General features: G+C 45.1%; 2 protein-coding genes across 2 annotated transcripts; one reads left to right on the forward strand and one right to left on the reverse strand.

Moving 5' to 3' along the window:
• Nucleotides 1-20: 20 nt before the first annotated feature.
• On the forward strand, nt 21-914 carry LOC119340799. The gene is made up of 3 exons (XM_037612711.1): nt 21-238; nt 332-497; nt 586-914. Exons 1-3 carry the CDS (start codon nt 127-129, stop codon nt 641-643), a joined length of 336 nt encoding a protein of 111 aa, XP_037468608.1. The 5' UTR covers nt 21-126; the 3' UTR covers nt 644-914.
• A 192-nt stretch (nt 915-1,106) lies between these two features.
• LOC119340798 lies at nt 1,107-4,234 on the reverse strand. Its single transcript, XM_037612710.1, has 9 exons — nt 3,862-4,234; nt 3,575-3,772; nt 2,978-3,474; nt 2,665-2,764; nt 2,489-2,548; nt 2,276-2,368; nt 2,066-2,185; nt 1,644-1,967; nt 1,107-1,543 (listed from the first exon to the last, which is right to left on the reverse strand). The coding sequence occupies exons 1-8, from the start codon at nt 4,033-4,035 to the stop codon at nt 1,647-1,649; spliced, it is 1,563 nt and encodes a 520-aa protein (XP_037468607.1). The 5' UTR covers nt 4,036-4,234; the 3' UTR covers nt 1,107-1,543; nt 1,644-1,646.
• Between the last annotated feature and the right edge of the window lie 17,155 nt (nt 4,235-21,389).

Here is a 21,389-nt window from a genome sequence, read left to right on the forward strand (position 1 = left end):
GACGCGCCCTTAACCACACAGAGAGCAGCGAGGCTGAGTGGCTGACCAGAGCGAGCAGAGACCACGAACGAGACGAGGCCGGCCACGGCGCTGGTGTCCTCCTCCTCGTCGTTGTGCCGCGCGGGGATGGCGGGGCAGGCGCCGGCTGTGGTGGCGTTCGCGTTGGCGGCCGCCATCCTCTCGACGCCGCCTCCGCAGTCGTCGGACAACTTCTCCAACATCCCGCCCACGCTCTCCGGTACGTACCCCCTTCATCGGCGCGAGAGACCACCGATGGCACATCACAGGCATATAATCAGTTGATGATGGAGGTGATCGAACGAGCTTGTAGGGGACGACAAGGCGCAGGTGAGGATCAAGCACCCCAAGTCGGCCAAGGCGCTGCAGTGCACCTCCAAGTGCGTCGCCACCTGCATCCGCGGCGGCGAGGGGCCCCTCAATGTCCGGAGGCCCCTCGTCGTCTTCAAGGAGGGGCAGTTCCGCAGCCGCCTCTACTGGTAATCAATCAGCAACGGCACCTCGCGTACTAGTACAACCGGAGGCGACTAACTGATGAGTTGCATGTATGCGATTAATTCTGTGCAGCCTGACAGAGTGCTCGGACATCTGCAACCTCATCAAGGATGGCGAGGACGGGCCATGAGATGAACGAAGCTCTTGCCCAGGAGAAATGACAGGCACGTTCATGGCCAAACTGGGACTGCATTTCTCACAAGAGTGAATCGCGGCGGAAATTCCGAAAGGAACCACGGCGATCATGCGGTGAAGAGATCATAGTAGGGAGGGAGGGAGCATCGTCATGGAATTTCTGTACTTTCTACCACTTGCTTATAGCTGTACATGACACAGCAGGCAGAGCAATACATTTTTGGCATCGTCAGGACCATGAGCAACAGAGATACAGCATGAATGAATGAATGCCTTCAACTGATAACCTGAATTTTATTCTGCATCAAATACAGCATCTTTCAATGGATTCGACGAGAAGTTGAAGATTCCTGTCTGTTTCTAGCCAAGCTGTTGCAAACTGTTGAAACAAACCTGCTGAACTCACTGCACTTGCAATCCTTTCGACTTGCGCACTTGCTGAAGCTGCTAGGTTCAACTGTCAACAATCTAGGTTTCCTTTCTTGCTTATAAATTGTACCACTACATGACAAGTACCGCAGATCATAGCTGCAGGCACACAATACATTTTGCCACATACATGTAGTCAGTAGATACTAGATACACAACACCTTCATAACGATCACCTTCATTTTATTTGCTAGCTAGTTAGACATCAACCACTATCATATACAACATTTTGCGCTGAATTCGACAAGAGGTCGAGGCAAACCAGCCAATTAATCCAGCTTACGTGCTCAAGATTTATCTGACATCCGAGGAGGATATCGGTCTTTTAATCCAGCCGGCCGCCGCGGATGATCACTGGATGTGCACTTGTGATCCTAGACCTGGTCGAGCACTTGCTGTTGCCGAAACAGCTCAGTTCGACAGCCGACAATATAGGGCTTCCTTGCACCTCTGACTTGATGATCGACTGTTACAACATACAGATATTCAGTACATGGAAATACACATGCTGTTGCACAAGTACTAGTCAGAATACAGTTTAAATGTTGGACATTATCTTAGCTTACCAGTCAGTTCGATGATCCCATATCAGGCAGGAAGAGGTATCGAAACCGAGAGTCGAACGGGATGATGCCGAAAGTCCGGGTGCCCAGGAGGCTTTGCCGCCTCTGAGACACGCAGTGCTCAACGAATGTAGCCTGCTGCTGAGGCAGGAAATGCGATATCCAGATAGGGAAGCTGTTGTCGTCGACGAATCCTCGCGCAAAACAGTGCAGCATTTTGGGGATCAGAAGCTTCCCCTTTCGGCTCACTCCTACCGATGCTCTGATGAAATCGCGCTGCGCGTCCTGAAGCTCTTCCCTTACGTTGCTGGCTGTGTATATCTTCACCTGCAGTGATAAATGCTCGTCAGTTAAGTACAAAAAGGTAGAAAAATGGTGGTGCTACATTTGTATCGGAAGTCGTCAAATGAATGATCTAAACTTACTGCAGGCGAAGAATACATTCCACAGCTGAGGGCAAATGTCAGAAGTGGTTCCGCTGTTGAAATGCAGAACTTTCTCTGGTCCTCAGGTGACTTTATCTTCTGAAGGGCAAGAAGCAGAGCCTTAAGCAAAACAAAGAAGAAGCTGTCATCAGTTTGCATTCATGAACAAACAAGCAGATTTGTCACAAAGATGCACTGCAGCTCACATACCATCTGTGGTCTGTGATTCGGCGGCTTCATCTTCAAAATAACATATTCGATGAATGCTGCACTGAATGAATTCCCTCCAATTGTATATGCAGCCTAGAATAATAGGATTGCAAAAATGTTAGACATAAAGCATCACAAAGTACTGAGGAATGGAAAAATAGTTAGATGGATATAGGTTTTAATGAGCAAGAATCAAGAAGTTTTGAAGCAAACCTTTTGCATTAGTGAAAACAGTTTCATGTCACTTCGTGGAACACCATAAGCAAGATAAGCCTGTAAAGGACACAAAGCACCATCAAATCTCGCCTCAACCATCAATGGAGCCTATAGCTTCAACCAGAAAGGCTACACAATCACACAACTAAAGCGAGTTTGTCAATTCACCGTACATGCATCAGCAATGCGTTGTACAGATTGATCCAGAACGCCAATCTCGCATCGTCGCCGAGATGAACAGGGTTTACTTCTGCCAGCTGCTCAATCAGCAACCTGCACTCTAATAAGCGTCCATCAGTACTGATTGCCCAAAGCATCATGAAATGCTAAGAACTCTGTCCATGTTTTATGGTATTCAAACTTTGGAACTAAAATTGTAATTTCTTGGGCTAGATAAAGGGTGCTGTTGTCTTGTTTGGTACACTGTCTTAACTACTCATATAGTCAGTAGACTCTGAATATAGCATGGATTGGTTGACACCGTACCTGAACTTCCGTAGCGACTCTGCGGCGTACTCGAGCTGCTTCTTCCCGGCGGACATCCACGAGACCTCCGACGCGGCGCCGTAGCCGCCGATGTCGGCCCAGCTGAGCTTCTCCCGGGCCTTGTACGGGTCGAAGACGGTCTCGGATGCCAGCAGGTTGTTGTTCTGGTTGAGGTCGACCTGGGGGCTCTGCACCCAGGAGGAGATGGAGGACGGCTCGGACAGCGACCAGAAGGCGGCGATCCCACTGGGCGACGGGCCGGCACGCTGGCTCTCCCCGGCGGCGGAGGAGGGGGTGGTCCGGGAGGCCTCCCGGCAGGAGTCGGAGAGCGAGATGAAGATGTTCCGCATGCACCGCACGATGTCCTCCGACAGGTGGTTCGGGTTGGCGCCGCCGCCGAGGGCCTTGACGGAGAACTGCCTGTGCAGCTTCGGGGCCGCGGCGCTGGGGTGGGGCTTCTCCCCTCTGGTGGAGTTGCTGGTGTCGCTCGCCGTGTCCTGGTACGGAGAGAGCGCCATGGATGGGTTCAGATACGGGGGCGGAGAATGTGGTGGCGAGGAGAGGGGGAAGGGGGAGGAGGCGGGCGGGCGTACGTACGTCGGATTCGGGCTCGGGTTTGGCGGCGGAGCGGTGGGAGCAGAGGGGGAGCGGCCGCTGCTTGGCGTTGGCGCGGTACTCGACGAGGCGCCGCTCGTTGCGCTCCTGGATGAGCTGGAAGTGCAGGGCGACCATCTCCTCCTCCAGCGTGGAGACGGCGGCCTCCATGGCGGAGATGTTGGAGAGCAGCTCCTGGGCCTGGAGCAATGGAAAGCGCATTCATACATGCTCTAGTCAGGTCGTGGCCAAGGATGCCAGACAGAGAATGGCGGCGGCGGCGCGCTTACGTGGGTGGGGAGGTAGGACATGTCGGCGAGGGTGACGGCGGCGTGGTCGAGCGCGTTGTCGAGGATGGCGTGCAGCGCCGTCTCCTCCCGCAGCACCTCCTGCAGCCGCAGCACCTCCTGCTCCAGCTGCGACCGGAAGCCCTTCCTCCTAGCCTTGCTCCGCGGCAACGGCATGGCTTCCCGCTCCGCCGGGGACTCCGTTGTTCTTGTCCAAGGACGATCGAAGCGGCGCACGTATCACTGGAACGACTTGCGAGGTAGTTAATGGGGATGAAGTGAAGCGTGCGGAGCGGAGGCGGGCGGGCGTGTTTGTGTTGGTTCTTTGGGTCCGCGTATTTGCTGGGCCGGAGCCGGGGAACGAGGAGACCGGCGCGACTGCGACTGCAGCAGCGAGTATTAACTGAGGAGGCGACGTGCAAACTTCAAATTTGAAATGCGCCTAGCTAGTCTCCAACGTGTCGCTAGTGCCGTCCGCGTGGAGGGAGTGGGTGGCCAACTCGCGACCCGAGGCCGAGGAGGAGGCGCGACAACAGGAGCGAGCGAGCGAGCCACCTCCTCGCTGCTGGGCTGGCCCCGACTGCCAGAACAAGGGGCTGTTTGGTTTGTGACTAACTTTGCCAAATGTTGCCACACCTAAAACTAGAAAAGTTTGATTAACTTAGATGAGTGTTTGGTTCAAGCCACATCTTAGCCAAGCCACATTTAGATCCCACATGATATACACACAAAAAATGTGGTAAGATTTCCTTAGACTTGTCAACTTATGCCTTTCATTTTGATTAACTAACCTTAAGCAAATTTGACAAAAATATGTGATAAAGTGTGGTAATGCTAATCAAACAGCCCCCGAACCTCACCTGGGAGCGGGAGCTAGCAGGAGGTGGGACGGGAGAGGCAAGGCGGCGTGATCCGCGGACCTGGCCTACGTGCGTGCCTGCCGCGCCGCGTCTCTTCTCTTCTCCGCGCCAGCCGAGGCTAGTAGCGCCAGGCGCGGGGATACTGGGGTTCAGTTGGAGGCATGCCAGCCAGCGCTGGCCGCCGAGCCAAGGCGACGCAGAGGCTTTGTCCGGCGCGGTTGTTCCCTTGCCCTCCACGCTTTTGTTCTCTTCTTTTACGGGGGCGCATTGCATTGTTTATCGTTACCGCGGCTAGTGGAGCGGTGGTCGCGCCCAGCTTTCGTGTCGCCCCGCACGCCGCCCCACGCCCACAGAGGTGCCAAGCGGATGCAATGCGCACACCGATGATCCCGCCCGATCCATCCGTCGCTCTGACTGTCTGTCACTACCCCAACACGGATCCACATACCGTGCCCTAGCAGTTCAAAAACTTGAACCCTTCCTTGCTCCACCTCAGCAAAACAAATGTGAAGGACAAAGGAAATCCTGAACGCCACCGCCGTTTGCTGCTGGCGGTGACGGACACACGGAGGCCGGCCAGACCGACGGGATCCGTTGCTGAGCATGCCCGAGCCATGGCAATGAATACCGGTGGCCGGCCAGATACACCTACACCTACTGCTACTGTGTCGTCCTCCTGTGCGCCACGGCCACGCACACGCGGAGGTTCTGACGGGTGTCGTCAATGTTCCCCAGCCCAGTTGCTTTGCTTCATTCAATCGCTGCTGGAGGCCGGTTCAATTCAATTCAATGCGACCGACTGGAGGGATGGATGGTGACAGTTTACACTGACCCCGCACTCCCGCAGTATAGACAACATGTGGGGCTGGGGCTGGGGCTGTGGGTGCCCAGAAAGCAGCACCAAATGAATGGTCAATGAAGACGACCGCTCCGTCCCATGAGTCAACAATAATCCGGTGCAGCAGTAAAGTGCAATGTCGAAAGCGCGCCACTTTCTCTGACAATCCGACTGTAGCGTTCTAGGCCTGGGCCTCAACAAGGATAGCGAAACCACACAACTCCCTGCGGAAATGGCCGGCCCATTTAGTCCGGTTCCGCATTTGTACTGTCCGTTTTCTTTCATTTATTATTTTTCTTTTTCTTTTCCACTTCAAATCAGTGAGTCTCTTACAAAATTCGTGAACTTTGCTAAAAATTGTGAAAGACTGATTTAAATTGGTGATTTTTCAAAATTGATATCAGTATTTAAAATCATGATTTTTTTCAAATATGTGAACATTTTTTTAATTCATGAACATTTTTCAAATTCCTGATTTTATTTTAAATTCGTGAACATTCTGTGAAATTTCATGAAGTTATTCCAAATTGACAAACATTTTTTAAAATTTGTGAACATCTTCAAACTAGTGCATTTTTTTCGAATGCCAAGACCATTTTTGAAATGGATGAACTTTTTTTGGATCAGTGAACTCAATTGGGGACACCACTTATTCTGGGGGTGTCCTTTTTGGCAAGCGGTGTTAGGGCTTTATTTGCCTTGAAAGAGCCCAAAAATTTTCCGTGTTAGAGGCGTTTAAAGACCTAAAAGAAAAGCTGAGAATACCTTTCTTCATGGAGATAATCATTCTAGGATCACGGCCATCTGGATAACTAGAAATAACAAGAATTTTGAGAATATACAACCATCTTTTCAAGGCTGGAAGCACATTTACTTCAGGGAATTGAAGCAGTTCTCCCACAGGATCAAGAGCAAATATGCTGCTCAATTCATTTCATGGTTGAAAGCCCTGTTGTAGATAGATAGATAGTCTTTTCTCTAGTTTGTTTTGTTTTTCTATTTGTTCTCCTTCTTCCTTCTCCTTGGCTTATCTCAAGCCTTTTACTTAGCTTCTCTTTCTTTCTTTCTTTCTTTCTTTCTTTCTTTCTTTCTTTCTTTCTTTCTTTCTTTGTTTTTTCCTTTTGCTAGAGACTTTTATTCTTGTAAGGCCTCTATTTTTATTTAATTAAAATTGCAGTGGGGTTTTACCCTACAGCTTATAGTCAAAAATATAGTGAACAATATTTTAAATCGCAAACATTTTTGAATTTCATAAACATTTTTTGAATGCCTGAAACAACTAAAAATTTATGAATATTTTTTGAATTTGTGAACTAAATTGGGGACATATTTTGAAATTAGTGAACAATTTTCGAATTCACAAACATTTTCTGAAGATCGTGCACATTTTTTTAATGCCTGAAATAATTTTGAAATTCCTGATTTTTTTTGAATTCGTGAATTCAATTGGGAACATACTTTGAAATTAGTAAATGTTTTTTAAATGACAATTCTTTTGCAATTTTGGAGCAATTATTAAAATTCAAGGACATTTTTTTGAATCATAAAAAGTTTTCTAAAATTGGTGAACATCTTCTTAAATTCATGAACATATTTAAAATTTTGGAACAATTTTAAAATTTGTGAACATTATTTGAAATCCAAAAAAGATTCATACTCACATTTCTTAAAATGTAAGAACAATTTTAAACTTTGTGATATTTTGAAAGAAAAAATAAAAATATGGATCACTTTTTGAAGTTCAGATTTTTTGTTGAAATCCCAAACAATTTTTTAAAAAGCAAAAAAATTAAAATGATTTTTTCATAAAGCATGGTGAGTCCACTAGCATATCTTCCCTATCCATAAGGAAGGTCACATTCGAGCAAACTCATCACCTCGCAGTTTGTCATTGTTGCAACTAGTTATTAGATTTTTGTTTTACTAGCAAATATACTCGTGCGTTGCCACAGTTTGCTATGAAGTTAATACTAATTGTCGAGCATCGTTCCTATCCGGCAAGATCAAGGGTGTTCTAAAAAATCCTCCATTCTTTGAGTAATATACTAGGAAAATATTGAGGAGCTCTAATCGAACACAAGAAGGATTCCCGAATACTACTCCTCTTGTGTCGACCGGGGCCAGTTAGTCGAGCAAGGTAGACTTCTGGCGAACGTCACCTAAAAAGGAGTGTGTTGATGATGGACGCAACATAAAATCCTTATGGTCGATACTTTTGGCCAACGAACATAAGTACTTCTATTATGACTTGGTTCAGCAAGAGTTGTCTGCCGCCGGCGAGTGTGCACACATATAAGCTATGTGCCTTCATCGATTCCTAAACAAGAGACTATTTTGATCCGACCTAGGCTATATCTCGGTTAATTCTAGTGGAAGGTTCAAGAGACAGTGGCACTAAATTGTAAGCGAAATGGACAGAGATAAAATACAAATGGGAAACTTTGGTCCCATATGTAATTCACAAGTAAGATATAAAACTTCTATGCATTAAGTAGGCTAAACTGCCTGAGTTGGTTACAGCAGGGGAAATTTTATGTCAAGACTCGTAAGGTCATGACATCTGAGTCCCAGTGATGGCAGCGCCATCACCACTGTTGGTCCTCCTCTAGGGCAGGAGGGTGATGGGTCCGTGAGCGGAAGCCACCCACCTCTCCCTTTCCACCTGATTCCCTGATTCAACTTCCTCCATGGTCAGAGGTTAGCTCTTTTGGGAATAACACCCTTCTACCGAATAGCCGCTTCTCGTCCTTAGCGCTCACTGTCGTGGTACTAAGTCTGACAGTAAGAGTAGGGGGTACGTAAGAGGATGCAAGGCCCTAGCTACGGCAAGGTTGTACACACGAGTTTACGAGTTCAGGCCCCTCTCGGAGGAGGTAAAAGCCCTACGTCTCGGTGCCCTGAGGCGGTCGACTGGAATATGGATGTGTGTTACAAGGGGTGCGAACCCTTGTCCCAGAGGAGGGGGTGGCTTATATAGAGTGCGACAGGACCCCGGCCGTCCTCCGTTACAGGAGTTCAATGTACATTAAGATAGGGTGTTACTGGTAACGCCAGCTATAAAGTGTTATCAATGATCTTTAAGATTACGGAGTGAACGCCTGACCGTTGCCATCCTGAGTGACTCTAGGTCTTCTATACTCCGAGTGGTTTCCTGTATGGTCGAATGACTTCATCCAGGTCGAGTGAAATTGGGGGTATCCGAGTGAGGTGACTGGTCGAGTGGATTGCACTCGATGGCTTCAGATGATACTTCCTACTGTGCTTTGAATGTCCTTGCTTCTAAGGTAGTGACCTTGGGTAGGGCGTATAGGTCAGGTCTACGGACCTACACTAGGTCTATGGCATCGTCATTAGCCCCCGAATGGATTGAGGTCCGAGTGAAAAGAAAGTTGAAGTTGGCCCTGCCTTGACTCTTGTGCTTCACAAGCATTCATACTAAGTTCGAGGTCCATGCTGAAACTTCGGCTTCATTTCAGTCGCCTTCATCGATTCAGAGGTCGTCGAGTGAACTTATGCTGGCACTCTTCGAGTGTTGTTTTGACGCAAAATCTTTGGCGCGATTGATTACTGCGATTCCCGGATCTCACGGGATTCAAAAATTTGGGGAAGCATGCGTGGCAGAGCGCACTGCAGTAAACGGGACGGATAGACAGGGGCGCCTAAATTTCCGCGCCACCTTTCGCTACGTATCCGGTGCACGACTGTTGTGTGATACGTCCATTTTGCATCATGCTTTTATGAAAATATTTATTGCATTATGGGCTGTTATTTCACGTTATGTCACAATACTTATGGCTATTCTCTCTTATTTTACAAGGTTTACATGAAGAGGGAGAATGCCGGCAATTGGAATTCTGGGCTGGAAAAGGAGCAAATATTGGAGGACTATTCTGCGCAACTCCAAAAGTCCTGAAACCCCACGGAATACCTTAAAATAAATAAAGAAAAATCATCGCCAAAGATGAAGGCTATGGGGCCCACACCCTGCTCACGAGGGTGGGGGCGCGCCCCCCTACCTCGTGGGCCCCCTGGTGGCTCTCCGACGCCCATCTTCTCCTATATGAAGTCTTTCTATGAGAAAAAAATAGAAGGCACCCTTTCGGGACGAGACTCCGCCGCCACGAGGCGGAACCTTGGCGAAACCAATCTAGGGCTCCGGCAGAGCTGTTCTGCCGGGGACACTTCCCTCCGGGAGGGGGAAATCATCACCATCGTCATCACCAACGCTCCTCTCATCGGGAGAGGGCAATCTCCATCAACATTTTCATCAGCACCATCTCATCTCCAAACCCTAGTTCATCTCTTGTATCCAATTCTTGTTTCTAAGTCCGGGATTGGTGCTAGTAGGTTGCTAGTAGTGTTGATTACTCCTTTGTAGTTGATGCTAGTTGGTTTATTTGGTGGAAGATCATATGTTCAGATCCTTTATGCACATTATTACCCCTCTGATTATGAACATGAATATGCTTTGTGAGTAATTACGTTCGTTCCTGAGGACAAGGGAGAAGTCTTGCTATTAGTATTAATGTGAATTTGGTATTCGTTCGCTATTTTGATAAGATGTATGTTGTCTAGCCTCTAGTGGTGTTATGTGAACGTCGACTACATAACACTTCACCATTATTTGGGCCTAGAGGAAGGCATTGGGAAATAATAAGTAGATGATGGGTTGCTAGAGTGACAGAAGCTTAAACCCTAGTTTATGCGTTGCTTCGTAAGGGATTGATTTGGATCCATATGTTTCATGCTATGGTTAGGTTTACCTTAATACTTTTGTTGTAGTTGCGGATGCTTGCAATAGAGGTTAATCATAAGTGGGATGCTTGTTCAAGTAAGAACAACACCCAAGCACCGGTCCACCCACATATCAAATTATCAAAGTACCGAACGCGAATCATATGAGCGTGATGAAAACTAGCTTGACGATATTCCCATGTGTCCTCGGGAGCGCTTTTCCTATTATAAGAGTTTGTCCAGGCTTGTCCTTTGCTACAAAAAGGATTGGGCCACCTTGCTGTACTTTATTTACACTTGTTACTTGTTGCGCATTACAATTTATCTTATCACGAAACTATCTTTACCACTTATTTTAGTACTTGCAGAGAATACCTCGCTGAAAACCGCTTATCATTTCCTTCTGCTCCTCGTTGGGTTCGACACTCTTACTTATCGAAAGGATACGATAGATCCCCTGTACTTGTGGGTCATCAAGACTCTTTTCTAGCGCCGTTGCCGGGGAGTGAAGCGCCTTTGGTGGAATTTGGTAAGGAAAAATTTATTTAGTGTGCTGAAATTTTCTGTCACTTGCTACTATGGAAAGTAATTGTCTGAGGGTCTTGTTCGGTGTATCTTCACCCTATCTAGTAGAGCAAAGAGTTTCTCCTCAACCTACTCAACCTACTGAACCTATTGAAAATGAAACTCCTTTTGAGATTCCTTCGAGTTTGATGGAAAAACTGCTAGCTAATACTTTTACAGGAGATGGAACAAAGCATCCTGATGAACATCTACGCTATGTAGATGATGTTTGTGGACTATTTAAGCTTGCAGGTATACCCGATGATGTTGTTAAGAAGAAGGCTTTCCCTTTATCTTTGAAGGGAGACGCATTGACATGGTATAGGCTATGTGATGATATGAGATCATGGAACTATAAAAGATTGAAATTGGAATTTCATCAAAAGTATTACCCTATGCATCTTGTTCATCGTGATCGCAATTATATATATAATTTTTGGCCTCGCGAAGGAGAAAGCATCGCTCAAGCTTGGGGGAGGCTTAAATCAATGTTATATTCATGCCCCAATCACGAGCTCACAAGAGAAGTGATTATGCAAAGTTTTTATGCTCGGCTTTCTGATAACAATCGCACCATGCTCGATACTTCTTGTGCTGGCTCTTTTATGATGAAGACTATTGAATTCAGATGGAATTTATTGGATAGAATTAAACGCAACTCTGAAGATTGGGACCTCGACGAAGGTAAGGAGTCAGGTATGACACCTAAGTTTGATTGTGTTAAATCTTTTATGGATACCGATATTTTCCGTAAGTTTAGCACTAAATATGGACTTGACTCTGAGATAGTAGCTTATTTCTGTGAATCTTTTGCTACTTATGTTGATCTCCCCAAGGAGAAGTGGCTTAAATATCATCCTCCCATAGAAGTAAAAGTAGCTGCACCTATTAAAGTTGAAGAAAAGATTGTCACTTATAATGATCCTATTATTCCTACTTCTTATGTTGAGAAACCACCTTTCCCTGTTAGAATGAAGGATCATGCTAAAGCTTCAACTATTGTTTGTAAAAGCAATATTAGAACTTATACACCTCCTGAGCAAGTTAAAGTAGAACCCAATATTGTTGTTGTTAAAGATCTCTTGTCTGATAATATTGATGGGCATGTTATTCAATTTTGTGGTGAAACTGCCAGAATTGCTAAACCTTGTGATAGAGATAAACATAGACCTGTGGTAGGCGCGCCTGTTATTTCTGTTAAAATAGGAGATCATTGTTATCATGGCTTTGTGTGATTTGGGTGCTAGTGCTAGTGCTAGTGCCATACCCATTGACTTATACAAAGAAATTATGCATGATATTGCACCGGCTGAGTTAGAAGAAATCGATGTCATAATTAAACTTGCCAATAGAGATACTATTTCACCAGTGGGAACTGTTAGAGATGTTGAAGTCTTGTGTGGAAAAACCAAATATCCTGCTGATTTTCTTGTTCTTGGTTCTCCACAAGATAACTTTTGTCCCATTATATTTGGTAGACCCTTCTTGAATACTGTTAATGCTAAGATAGACTGCAAAAAGAATGTTGTTACTATTGGCTTGGATGATATGGTTCATGAGTTTAATTTCTCTAAATTTAGTAAACACCATCGTGAGGAAGAATTGCCTAGTAAGGATGAAATTATTGGTCTTGCTTCTATTGTCGTACCTCCTAGTGATCCTTTAGAACACTATTTGCTAGACCATGAAAATGACATGTTCATGAATGAAAGAAGGGAAATAGATGAGGTATTCTTTAAACAGGAACCTATTCTGCAACACAATTTGCCTGTTGAAATCCTAGGGGATCCTCCTCCACCCAAGGGTGATCCCGCGTTTGAGCTTAAAGCATTGCCTGATAATCTTAAGTATGCTTACCTTGATGAAAAGAAAATATATCCTGTCATTATTAGCGCTAACCTTTCAGAGCATGAAGAAGAAAGATTATTGAAAACTCTGAAGAAGCACCGTGCTGCTATTGGATATACTCTCGATGATCTTAAGGGCATCAGTCCCACTCTATGTCAACATAAAATAAATTTGGAAGCTGATGCCAAACCAGTTTGTGATCCTCAAAGACGTTTGAATCCTAAAATGAAAGAAGTGGTAAGAAAGGAAATACTCAAGCTTCTGGAGGCAGGTATAATCTATCCCGTTGCTGATAGTCAGTGGGTAAGTCATGTCCATTGTGTTCCTAAGAAGGGAGGTATTACTGTTGTCCCTAATGATAAAGATGAATTGATTCCGCAAAGAATTATCACAGGTTATAGGATGGTAATTGATTTCCGCAAATTAAATAAGGCTACTACGAAAGATCATTACCCCTTACCTTTTATTGATCAAATGCTAGAAAGATTATGCAAACACACACACCGCTATTGCTTTCTAGATGGTTATTTCGGTTTTTCTCAAATACCTGTGTCGGCTAAAGATCAATCAAAGACTACTTTTACATGCCCTTTTGGTACTTTTGCTTATAGACGTATGCCTTTCGGTTTATGTAATGCACCTGCTACCTTTCAAAGATGCATGATGGCTATATTCTCTGACTTTTGCGAGAAAATTTGTGAGGTTTTCATGGACGACTTTTCCGTCTATGGTTCCTCTTTTGATGATTGCTTGAGAAATCTCGCTCGAGTTTTGCAGAGATGTGAAGAAACTAATCTTGTCTTGAATTGGGAAAAGTGCCACTTTATGGTTAATGAAGGTATTGTCTTGGGGCACAAAGTTTCTGAAAGAGGTATTGAAGTTGATAAAGCCAAGGTTGATGCTATTGAAAAGATGCCATGTCCCAAGGACATCAAAGGTATAAGAAGTTTCCTTGGTCACGCCGGATTTTATAGGAGGTTCATTAAGGACTTCTCAAAAATCTCTCGGCCTCTGACTAATTTATTACAAAAAGATGTACCATTTGTCTTCGATGATGATTGTGTAGAAGCATTTAAAATACTTAAGAAAGCATTAGTCTCTGCACCTGTTGTTCAGCCACCTGATTGGAATTTACCCTTTGAAATTATGTGTGATGCTAGTGATTATGCTGTAGGTGCTATTCTAGGGCAAAGAGTTGATAAGAAATTGAATGTTATCCATTATGCTAGCAAGACTCTAGACAATGCTCAAAGAAATTATGCTACTACCGAAAAGGAACTTTTAGCAGTTGTATTTGCTTGTGATAAATTCAGACCCTATATTGTCGATTCTAAAGTAACTATTCACACAGATCATGCTGCTATTAAATATCTTATGGAAAAGAAAGATGCGAAACCTAGACTTATTAGATGGGTTCTCCTGCTGCAAGAATTCGATTTACATATTGTTGATAGAAAAGGAGCTGAGAACCCTGTTGCAGACAACATGTCTAGGTTAGAGAATGTTCTTGATGACCCACTACCTATTGATGATAGCTTTCCCGATGAACAATTAAATGTCATAAGCACTTCTTGTAGCACTCCATGGTATGCTGATTATGCTAATTATATTGTTGCTAAATTTATACCACCTAGCTTCACATACCAATAAAAGAGAAAGTTTTTCTATGACTTGCGACATTACTTTTGGGATGACCCACATCTTTATAAAGAACGAGTAGATGGTGTTATTAGACGTTGTGTACCTGAGCATGAACAGGAACAGATCCTACGCAAGTGTCACTCTGAAGCTTATGGAGGACACCACGCTGGAGATAGAACTGCACATAAGGTATTGCAATCCGGTTTTTATTGGCCTACTCTCTTCAAGGATGCCCGTAAGTTTGTTTTGTCTTGCGATGAATGTCAAAGAATTGGTAATATTAGTAGACGTCAAGAAATGCCTATGAATTATTCACTGGTTATTGAACCATTTGATGTTTGGGGCTTTGATAATATGGGACCTTTTCCTGCCTCTAATGGATATACACACATTTTAGTTGTTGTTGATTACGTTACTAAGTGGGTAGAAGCTATTCCAACTAGTAGTGCTGATCATAACACTTCTATTAAAATGCTTAAGGAAGTTATTTTTCCGAGGTTTGGAGTCCCTAGATATTTAATGACTGATGGTGGTTCACACTTTATTCATGGTGCTTTCTGTAAGATGCTTGCTAAATATGACGTTAATCATAGAATTGCATCTCCATATCACCCGTAGTCTAGTGGTCAGGTAGAATTGAGCAATAGAGAGCTCAAATTAATTTTGCAAAAGACTGTCAATAGGTCTAGAAAGAATTGATCCAAGAAACTGAATGATGCATTATGGGCCTATAGAACTGCATATAAAAATCCTATGGGTATGTCTTCGTATAAAATGGTTTATGGAAAAGCTTGTCACTTACCTCTCGAACTAGAACATAAGGCATATTGGGCTATTAAAGAGCTCAACTATGATTTCAAACTTGCCAGTGAGAAGAGGTTATTTGATATTAGATCACTTGATGAATGGAGAACCCAAGCTTATGAAAATGCCAAGTTGTTTAAAGAAAAGGTTAAAAGATGGCATGACAAAAGGATACAAAAGCGTGAGTTTAATGTAGGTGATTATGTATTACTATACAACTCTCGTTTAAGATTTTTTGCAGGAAAACTTCTCTCTAAATGGGAAGGTCCCTACGTTATCGAGGAGGTCTATCGTTCCGGTGCCATAAAAATCAACAACTTCGCAGGCACAAATCCGAAGGTGGTAAACGGTCAAAGGATCAAACACTATATCTCAGGTAATCCTATAAATGTTGAAACCAATATTATTGAAACCGTAACCCCGGAGGAATACATAAGGGACACTTTCCAGAATGTTCCAAACTCCGAAAAGGAACATGTATGTGATACGGTAAGTAAACCGACTCCAAAACAATTTTTAAGGCAATATTCCTCCGTTTTGGAATATTTAGAAAAATAGAAAAATAAGTAGCAGTCCGAGGAGGACACGAGGCCTCCACAAGGGTGGAGGGCGCGCCCTACCCCCTTGGGCGCGCCCCCTACCTCGTGAGCACCTCGTGTGCCCTCCGGACTCTGTTTCCTTGCACGATACGTATTTTGGTTGGTAAAAATTCATTATATATACTCCCGAAGGTTTTGACTCTCGTATCACGCAAATCTCCTCTGTTTTTGTTTCGAGCTGTTGCTGCTGCAGATTTAGAATGCCATGACTTCTCCCTCCTTCAACAACGAAGACAAGGATGCTTGGCTATTGAAGATAGAGTTGAAAAGAAAGGAACCAGAAGAGATCAACAAGGATGAAGGAATCAAGAGGGCAATGGAGGTTCAAGCTCCGGTGGTGAAAGAAGAAGATATCCCTCAACCTTTACCTAACCTTTTCACTCCAACAGAGATTGAAGCCTTCAAGATGATTGAGTTAGCCCTTAATATAGAACAAGTATCTCACACAGGAGAATATTTTGTTGAAGGATCATATTGCTGGGCTCAAGGGCATTATCCGCAAATTGGAGGAACTTTTACGCTCGATGTGCGACTATCCACCGTCATCATCACCACCTCCGTCACCTCCGAGGACATAATCACATGGGTATGGGCACTCCCCTTGGCAACTGCCAAGCTTGGGGGAGGTGCCCTGGTATCGTATCACCTTCACAACTCCCATCTTTACCGTTTTTCTTAGTTCGATCCTATTAGTAGTATCTTGAGTTAGTAGAATAAAGTCATGGCATGATCTAGTTTTGAGTTTTGCTTTATGATCCTTCTTTGTAATTGAGTCCGTGAGCTATATAATAAAGATTAGTGTTGAGTCAAGGGCTTGAGTATTTTGCCATGATCTTGGGTGATTAGAAGAAAAAGAATAAAAAGAATCAAAGAGTTCATATTGATCTTAGTGAAAGTAATGACTTCACATAGAAAGAGTATGATTATTAAAAGTTGTTGGGAGTTGGCAAATATAGCTTTGGTCATCGCTGCAATTAATAGGAAGTAATAAGGAAAGAGAGGTTTCACATATAGATATATTATCATTGACATATTTTATGATTGGGAGCACTCATTAAAATATGACATGCTAAAGAGTTGATGTTGGACAAGGAAGACAACATAATGAGTTATGTTTTCTTACATCTGAGATAAAGTATGTTGTCATGGATCCTCTACCGTGTTGAGCTTGCCTTTCCCCCTCATGCTAGCCAAATTCTCAGCACCAAGTAGAAATACTACTTGTGCTTCCAAATACCCTTAAACCAGTTTTGCCATGAGAGTCCATCATATCTACCTATGGATTGAGTAAGATCCTTCAAGTAAGTTGTCATCGGTGCAAGCAATAAAAATTGCTCTCTAAATATGCATGACTTATTAGTGCAGAGAAATAAACTTTGTACGAACTTGTTGTGGACGCAATAAAAGCGACGGACTGCATAATAATGGTTCACATACAAGGGGCAATATAAAGTGACGTTCTTTTGCATTAAGATTTTGTGCATCAACCCTAAACGCGCATGACAACCTCTGCTTCCCTCTGCGAAGGGCCTATCTTTTATTATTACCCTCTACCTTATGCAAGAGTCACGGTGATCTTCACCTTTCCTTTTTCATTTTATCCTTTGGCAAGCTCAACATGTTGGAAAGAACATGATATATATATATATATATAAAATTGGATGTGGGGGAGCATGAATTATTATTGTTGACATTACGCTTGAGGTAAAAGGTTGTGGGGCAAAACTATAAGCCCCTATCTTTCTCTGTGTCCGATTAAAACTCCGTAACCACAAGTATTGCGTGAGTGTTAGCAATTATGAAGGACTAAGTGATAGTTGAGTATGTGGACTTGCTTTTAAGCTCTGACATAGACTCTTTCCGATGTTATGATAAATTGCAATTGCTTCAATGACTGAGGTTATAATTTGTTGGTGCTCAATAAGGTTTCTGATTCGTACTTTGGCTTTGTGAAAAGATCATCACTTGAACATGAGTAATCATATGACAAAATCTATTTATGTTGCTGTTATGGAAATAATCATAATGCCCTCATGTTCGTATTTTATTTTTATCGACGCCTCTACCTCTAAACATGAGGACATATTTATTGCTATCGGCTTTTCGCTTGAGGACAAGCGAGGTCTAAGCTTGGGGGAGTTGATACGTCCATTTTGCATCATGCTTTTATGACAATATTTATTGCATTATGGGCTGTTATTTCACGTTATGTCACAATACTTATGGCTATTCTCTCTTATTTTACAAGGTTTACATGAAGAGGGAGAATGCCGGCAGCTAGAATTTTGGGCTGGAAAAGGAGCAAATATTGGAGGACTATTCTGCGCAACTCCAAAAGTCCTGAAACCCCACGGAATACCTTAAAATAAATAAAGAAAAATCGTCGCCAAAGATGAAGGCCAAGGGGCTCACACCCTGCTCACGAGGGTGGGGGGCGCCCCCCCTAGGCGCCCCCTACCTCGTGGGCCCCCTGGTGGCTCTCCGACGCCCATCTTCTCCTATATGAAGTCTTTCGATGAGAAAAAAATAGAAGGCAACCTTTCGGGACGAGACTCCGCCGCCACGAGGCGGAACCTTGGCGGAACCAATCTAGGGCTCCAGTAGAGCTGTTCTGCCGGGGACACTTCCCTCCGGGAGGGGGAAATCATCACCATCGTCATCACCAATGCTCCTCTCATCGGGAGAGGGAAATCTCCATCAACATCTTCATCAGCACCATCTCATCTCCAAACCCTAGTTCATCTCTTGTATCCAATTCTTGTTTCTAAGTCCGGGATTGGTGCTAGTAGGTTGCTAGTAGTGTTGATTACTCCTTGTAGTTGATGCTAGTTGGTTTATTTGGTGGAAGATCATATGTTCAGATCCTTTATGCACATTATTACCCCTCTGATTATGAACATGAATATGCTTTGTGAGTAATTACTTCGTTCCTGAGGACAAGGGAGAAGTCTTGCTATTAGTAGTCATGTGAATTCGGTATTCGTTCGATATTTTGATAAGATGTATGTTGTCTAGCCTCTAGTGGTGTTACGTGAACGTCGACTACATAACACTTCACCATTATTTGGGCCTAGAGGAAGGCATTGGGAAGTAATAAGTAGATGATGGGTTGCTAGAGTGACAGAAGCTTAAACCCTAGTTTATGCGTTGCTTAGTAAGGGATTGATTTGGATCCATATGTTTCATGCTATGGTTAGGTTTACCTTAATACTTTTGTTGTAGTTGCGGATGCTTGCAATAGAGGTTAATCATAAGTAGGATGCTTGTTCAAGTAAGAACAACACCCAAGCACCGGTCCACCCACATATCAAATTATCAAAGTACCGAACGTGAATCATATGAGCGTGATGAAAACTAGCTTGACGATATTCCCATGTGTCCTCGGGAGCGCTTTTCCTATTATAAGAGTTTATCCAGGCTTGTACTTTGCTACAAAAAGGATTGGGCCACCTTGCTGCACTTTATTTACACTTGTTACTTGTTGCGCGTTACAATTTATCTTATCACGAAACTATCTGTTACCACTTATTTCAGTACTTGCAGAGAATACCTTGTTGAAAACCGCTTATCATTTCCTTCTGCTCCTTGTTGGGTTCGACACTCTTACTTATCGAAAGGAATACGATAGATCCCCTATACTTGTGGGTCATCATTGTGGGATTTGACAGGATTGCTCGGGCCCACGCGCCATCCACTTGAAAGTAGGCCCTTTAAAAGGCGTCGAGGCCGATGCGTCTGCACAATGCACTCCCATTCCCCTTCTTCTTCCTCTGCTTCTCCACCGCGTCCTCTTCCGCCCTCGACGCTGCTGCTCCACCTGTGCGCAGCCCGCCACCATGGTGAAGGATAAGATGGCGGCATTGGAGCGTGCAAAAAAGCGCCGGCGACGACGAACACTACAAAAAAAGACACATCCGTGACATTTTGGGCCGAACGAATTTTTTTCCTGTCATACTTATGACACTTCTATGACGATAATTGTGACAAAACATGGTATCATCATAGATGTGGTGGGCTCCTACTTCTATGACAAAAAATCATGACAGAAAATGGGATTTTCGTCCTGGGCGGGCCAGAGAAGCAACTGCATGACATTCTTTGGGACGTCCATGATGGAAAAAACCATGATAGAAGCGAGGGCGAGGAAAATTTCGGGGATTTCCCGGTTACGGTGGGTGGTCGGGGACCGAGCGATGCGTGTTTCTCTCGTACACGTATGCGCGTGTGTGCGAGGCGTTGGGCTCTAACTGAACCCGAGCGAGGCGTTGCCTAACTGAACCCGAGCAATTGCACTGCAGGCTACGCGTTACTGAACCCGAGCGATCCAGCAATTCCTTCGCTACTGCTGCTAACTGAAGCCGATCGATGCTGCCTCTGGATGAACAATGAGCGTTGCGGGAGGGGGGAGTGGATGAATATTGAGCGGTGGGGGTGGATGAACAGGACCCCGTGGCGTTGCCTCTGGATGAATAGGACCCCGATCGATCGAGCCGGTTGGGGCTGGATGAACAGGACCACGTGGAGGGCTGGATGAACAGGATGACCCCATGGAGGGCTGGACGAACAGTAGACGGTGGAGGGGTGGATGAATAGTAGCCCATGGAGGGGTGATTGAACAGGAGCCCATGGAGAGGGGGTGGTTGAACAGTAGCCGGTGGAGTAGCGCGCGGTGGAGGCTGGATGAACAGGAGCCCGTGGAGGCTGGAGGAGGTCGACGGTGGATGAACAGTAGCCCGTGGAGGCTCGAGGAGGTCGACGGTGGAGATGAACAATATCCCGTGGAGTACCGTTTTGCGGTATGCCACACCCCTCCCGATGAACCGGACCCCCGTTTTGACCGTAGCGCTCCAACACAAGCCCGTTTCATCCATTTTGCGGTACGCCACACCCCTCCCGATCAACAGGACCCCCGTTTCGACCGTAGGAGGTCTGTTTCCTCCATTTTGCTGTACGCCAGACCCCTCCCGATGAACATGATCCCGTTTTGAACATGGACGGTCGAACACAAGGCCGTTTCCTCCGTTCTGCGGTATGCCAGGCCTCGTTTCCATCGCCTGTTCCGTCCAAGCCCTCCCGATGAACACGATGACGCATTCCGTTCCGCCCCAGCCGGTTGGCTCCCCATGAACACGACGACGACGCTGTTTCTCCGTTTTGACCCAGCCATTTACACGAGCCCTGGCCGTACGTATGCGCGAGTAGGCGTTCGAGACCCCGCCTGTATGTACGTATGTAGCCGCATTTTCTTTCTTGCACACTGGCCGCTGTACGTACGTGTACATGCTACGTGCGTCCCTCTACTACGACAGCGTGCGCCTCTACATCCACCGGTATGTACATACACGTTCGCGACCAGAATGACAACGCTACGTATGCTTCGACCAGGTGTGTCCCGACTGTCAGGCACTTCCTTGCGTGCGAAGATGTAGATGGTGGGTCCCAGCAGTCAGGGGGGCGAATCGTTTTTTTATTTTTTGCCCGGACGCACTTCCTTGCGTGCGAAGATGTAGCTAGTGGGTCCCAGCAGTCAGGGGGAAAACGTTTTTTTCGCGAAATATGGTGGCCCGTCCGGTGGGTCCCTGCTGTCGGGTGGAGGAATCATTATTTTCCGCATAATAAGGAGGCACTTCCTTGCGGCCGCCG

The sequence above is a fragment of the Triticum dicoccoides genome, chromosome 7B (assembly GCF_002162155.2).
Source record: "Triticum dicoccoides isolate Atlit2015 ecotype Zavitan chromosome 7B, WEW_v2.0, whole genome shotgun sequence".
Classification (NCBI taxonomy): domain Eukaryota; kingdom Viridiplantae; phylum Streptophyta; class Magnoliopsida; order Poales; family Poaceae; genus Triticum; species Triticum dicoccoides.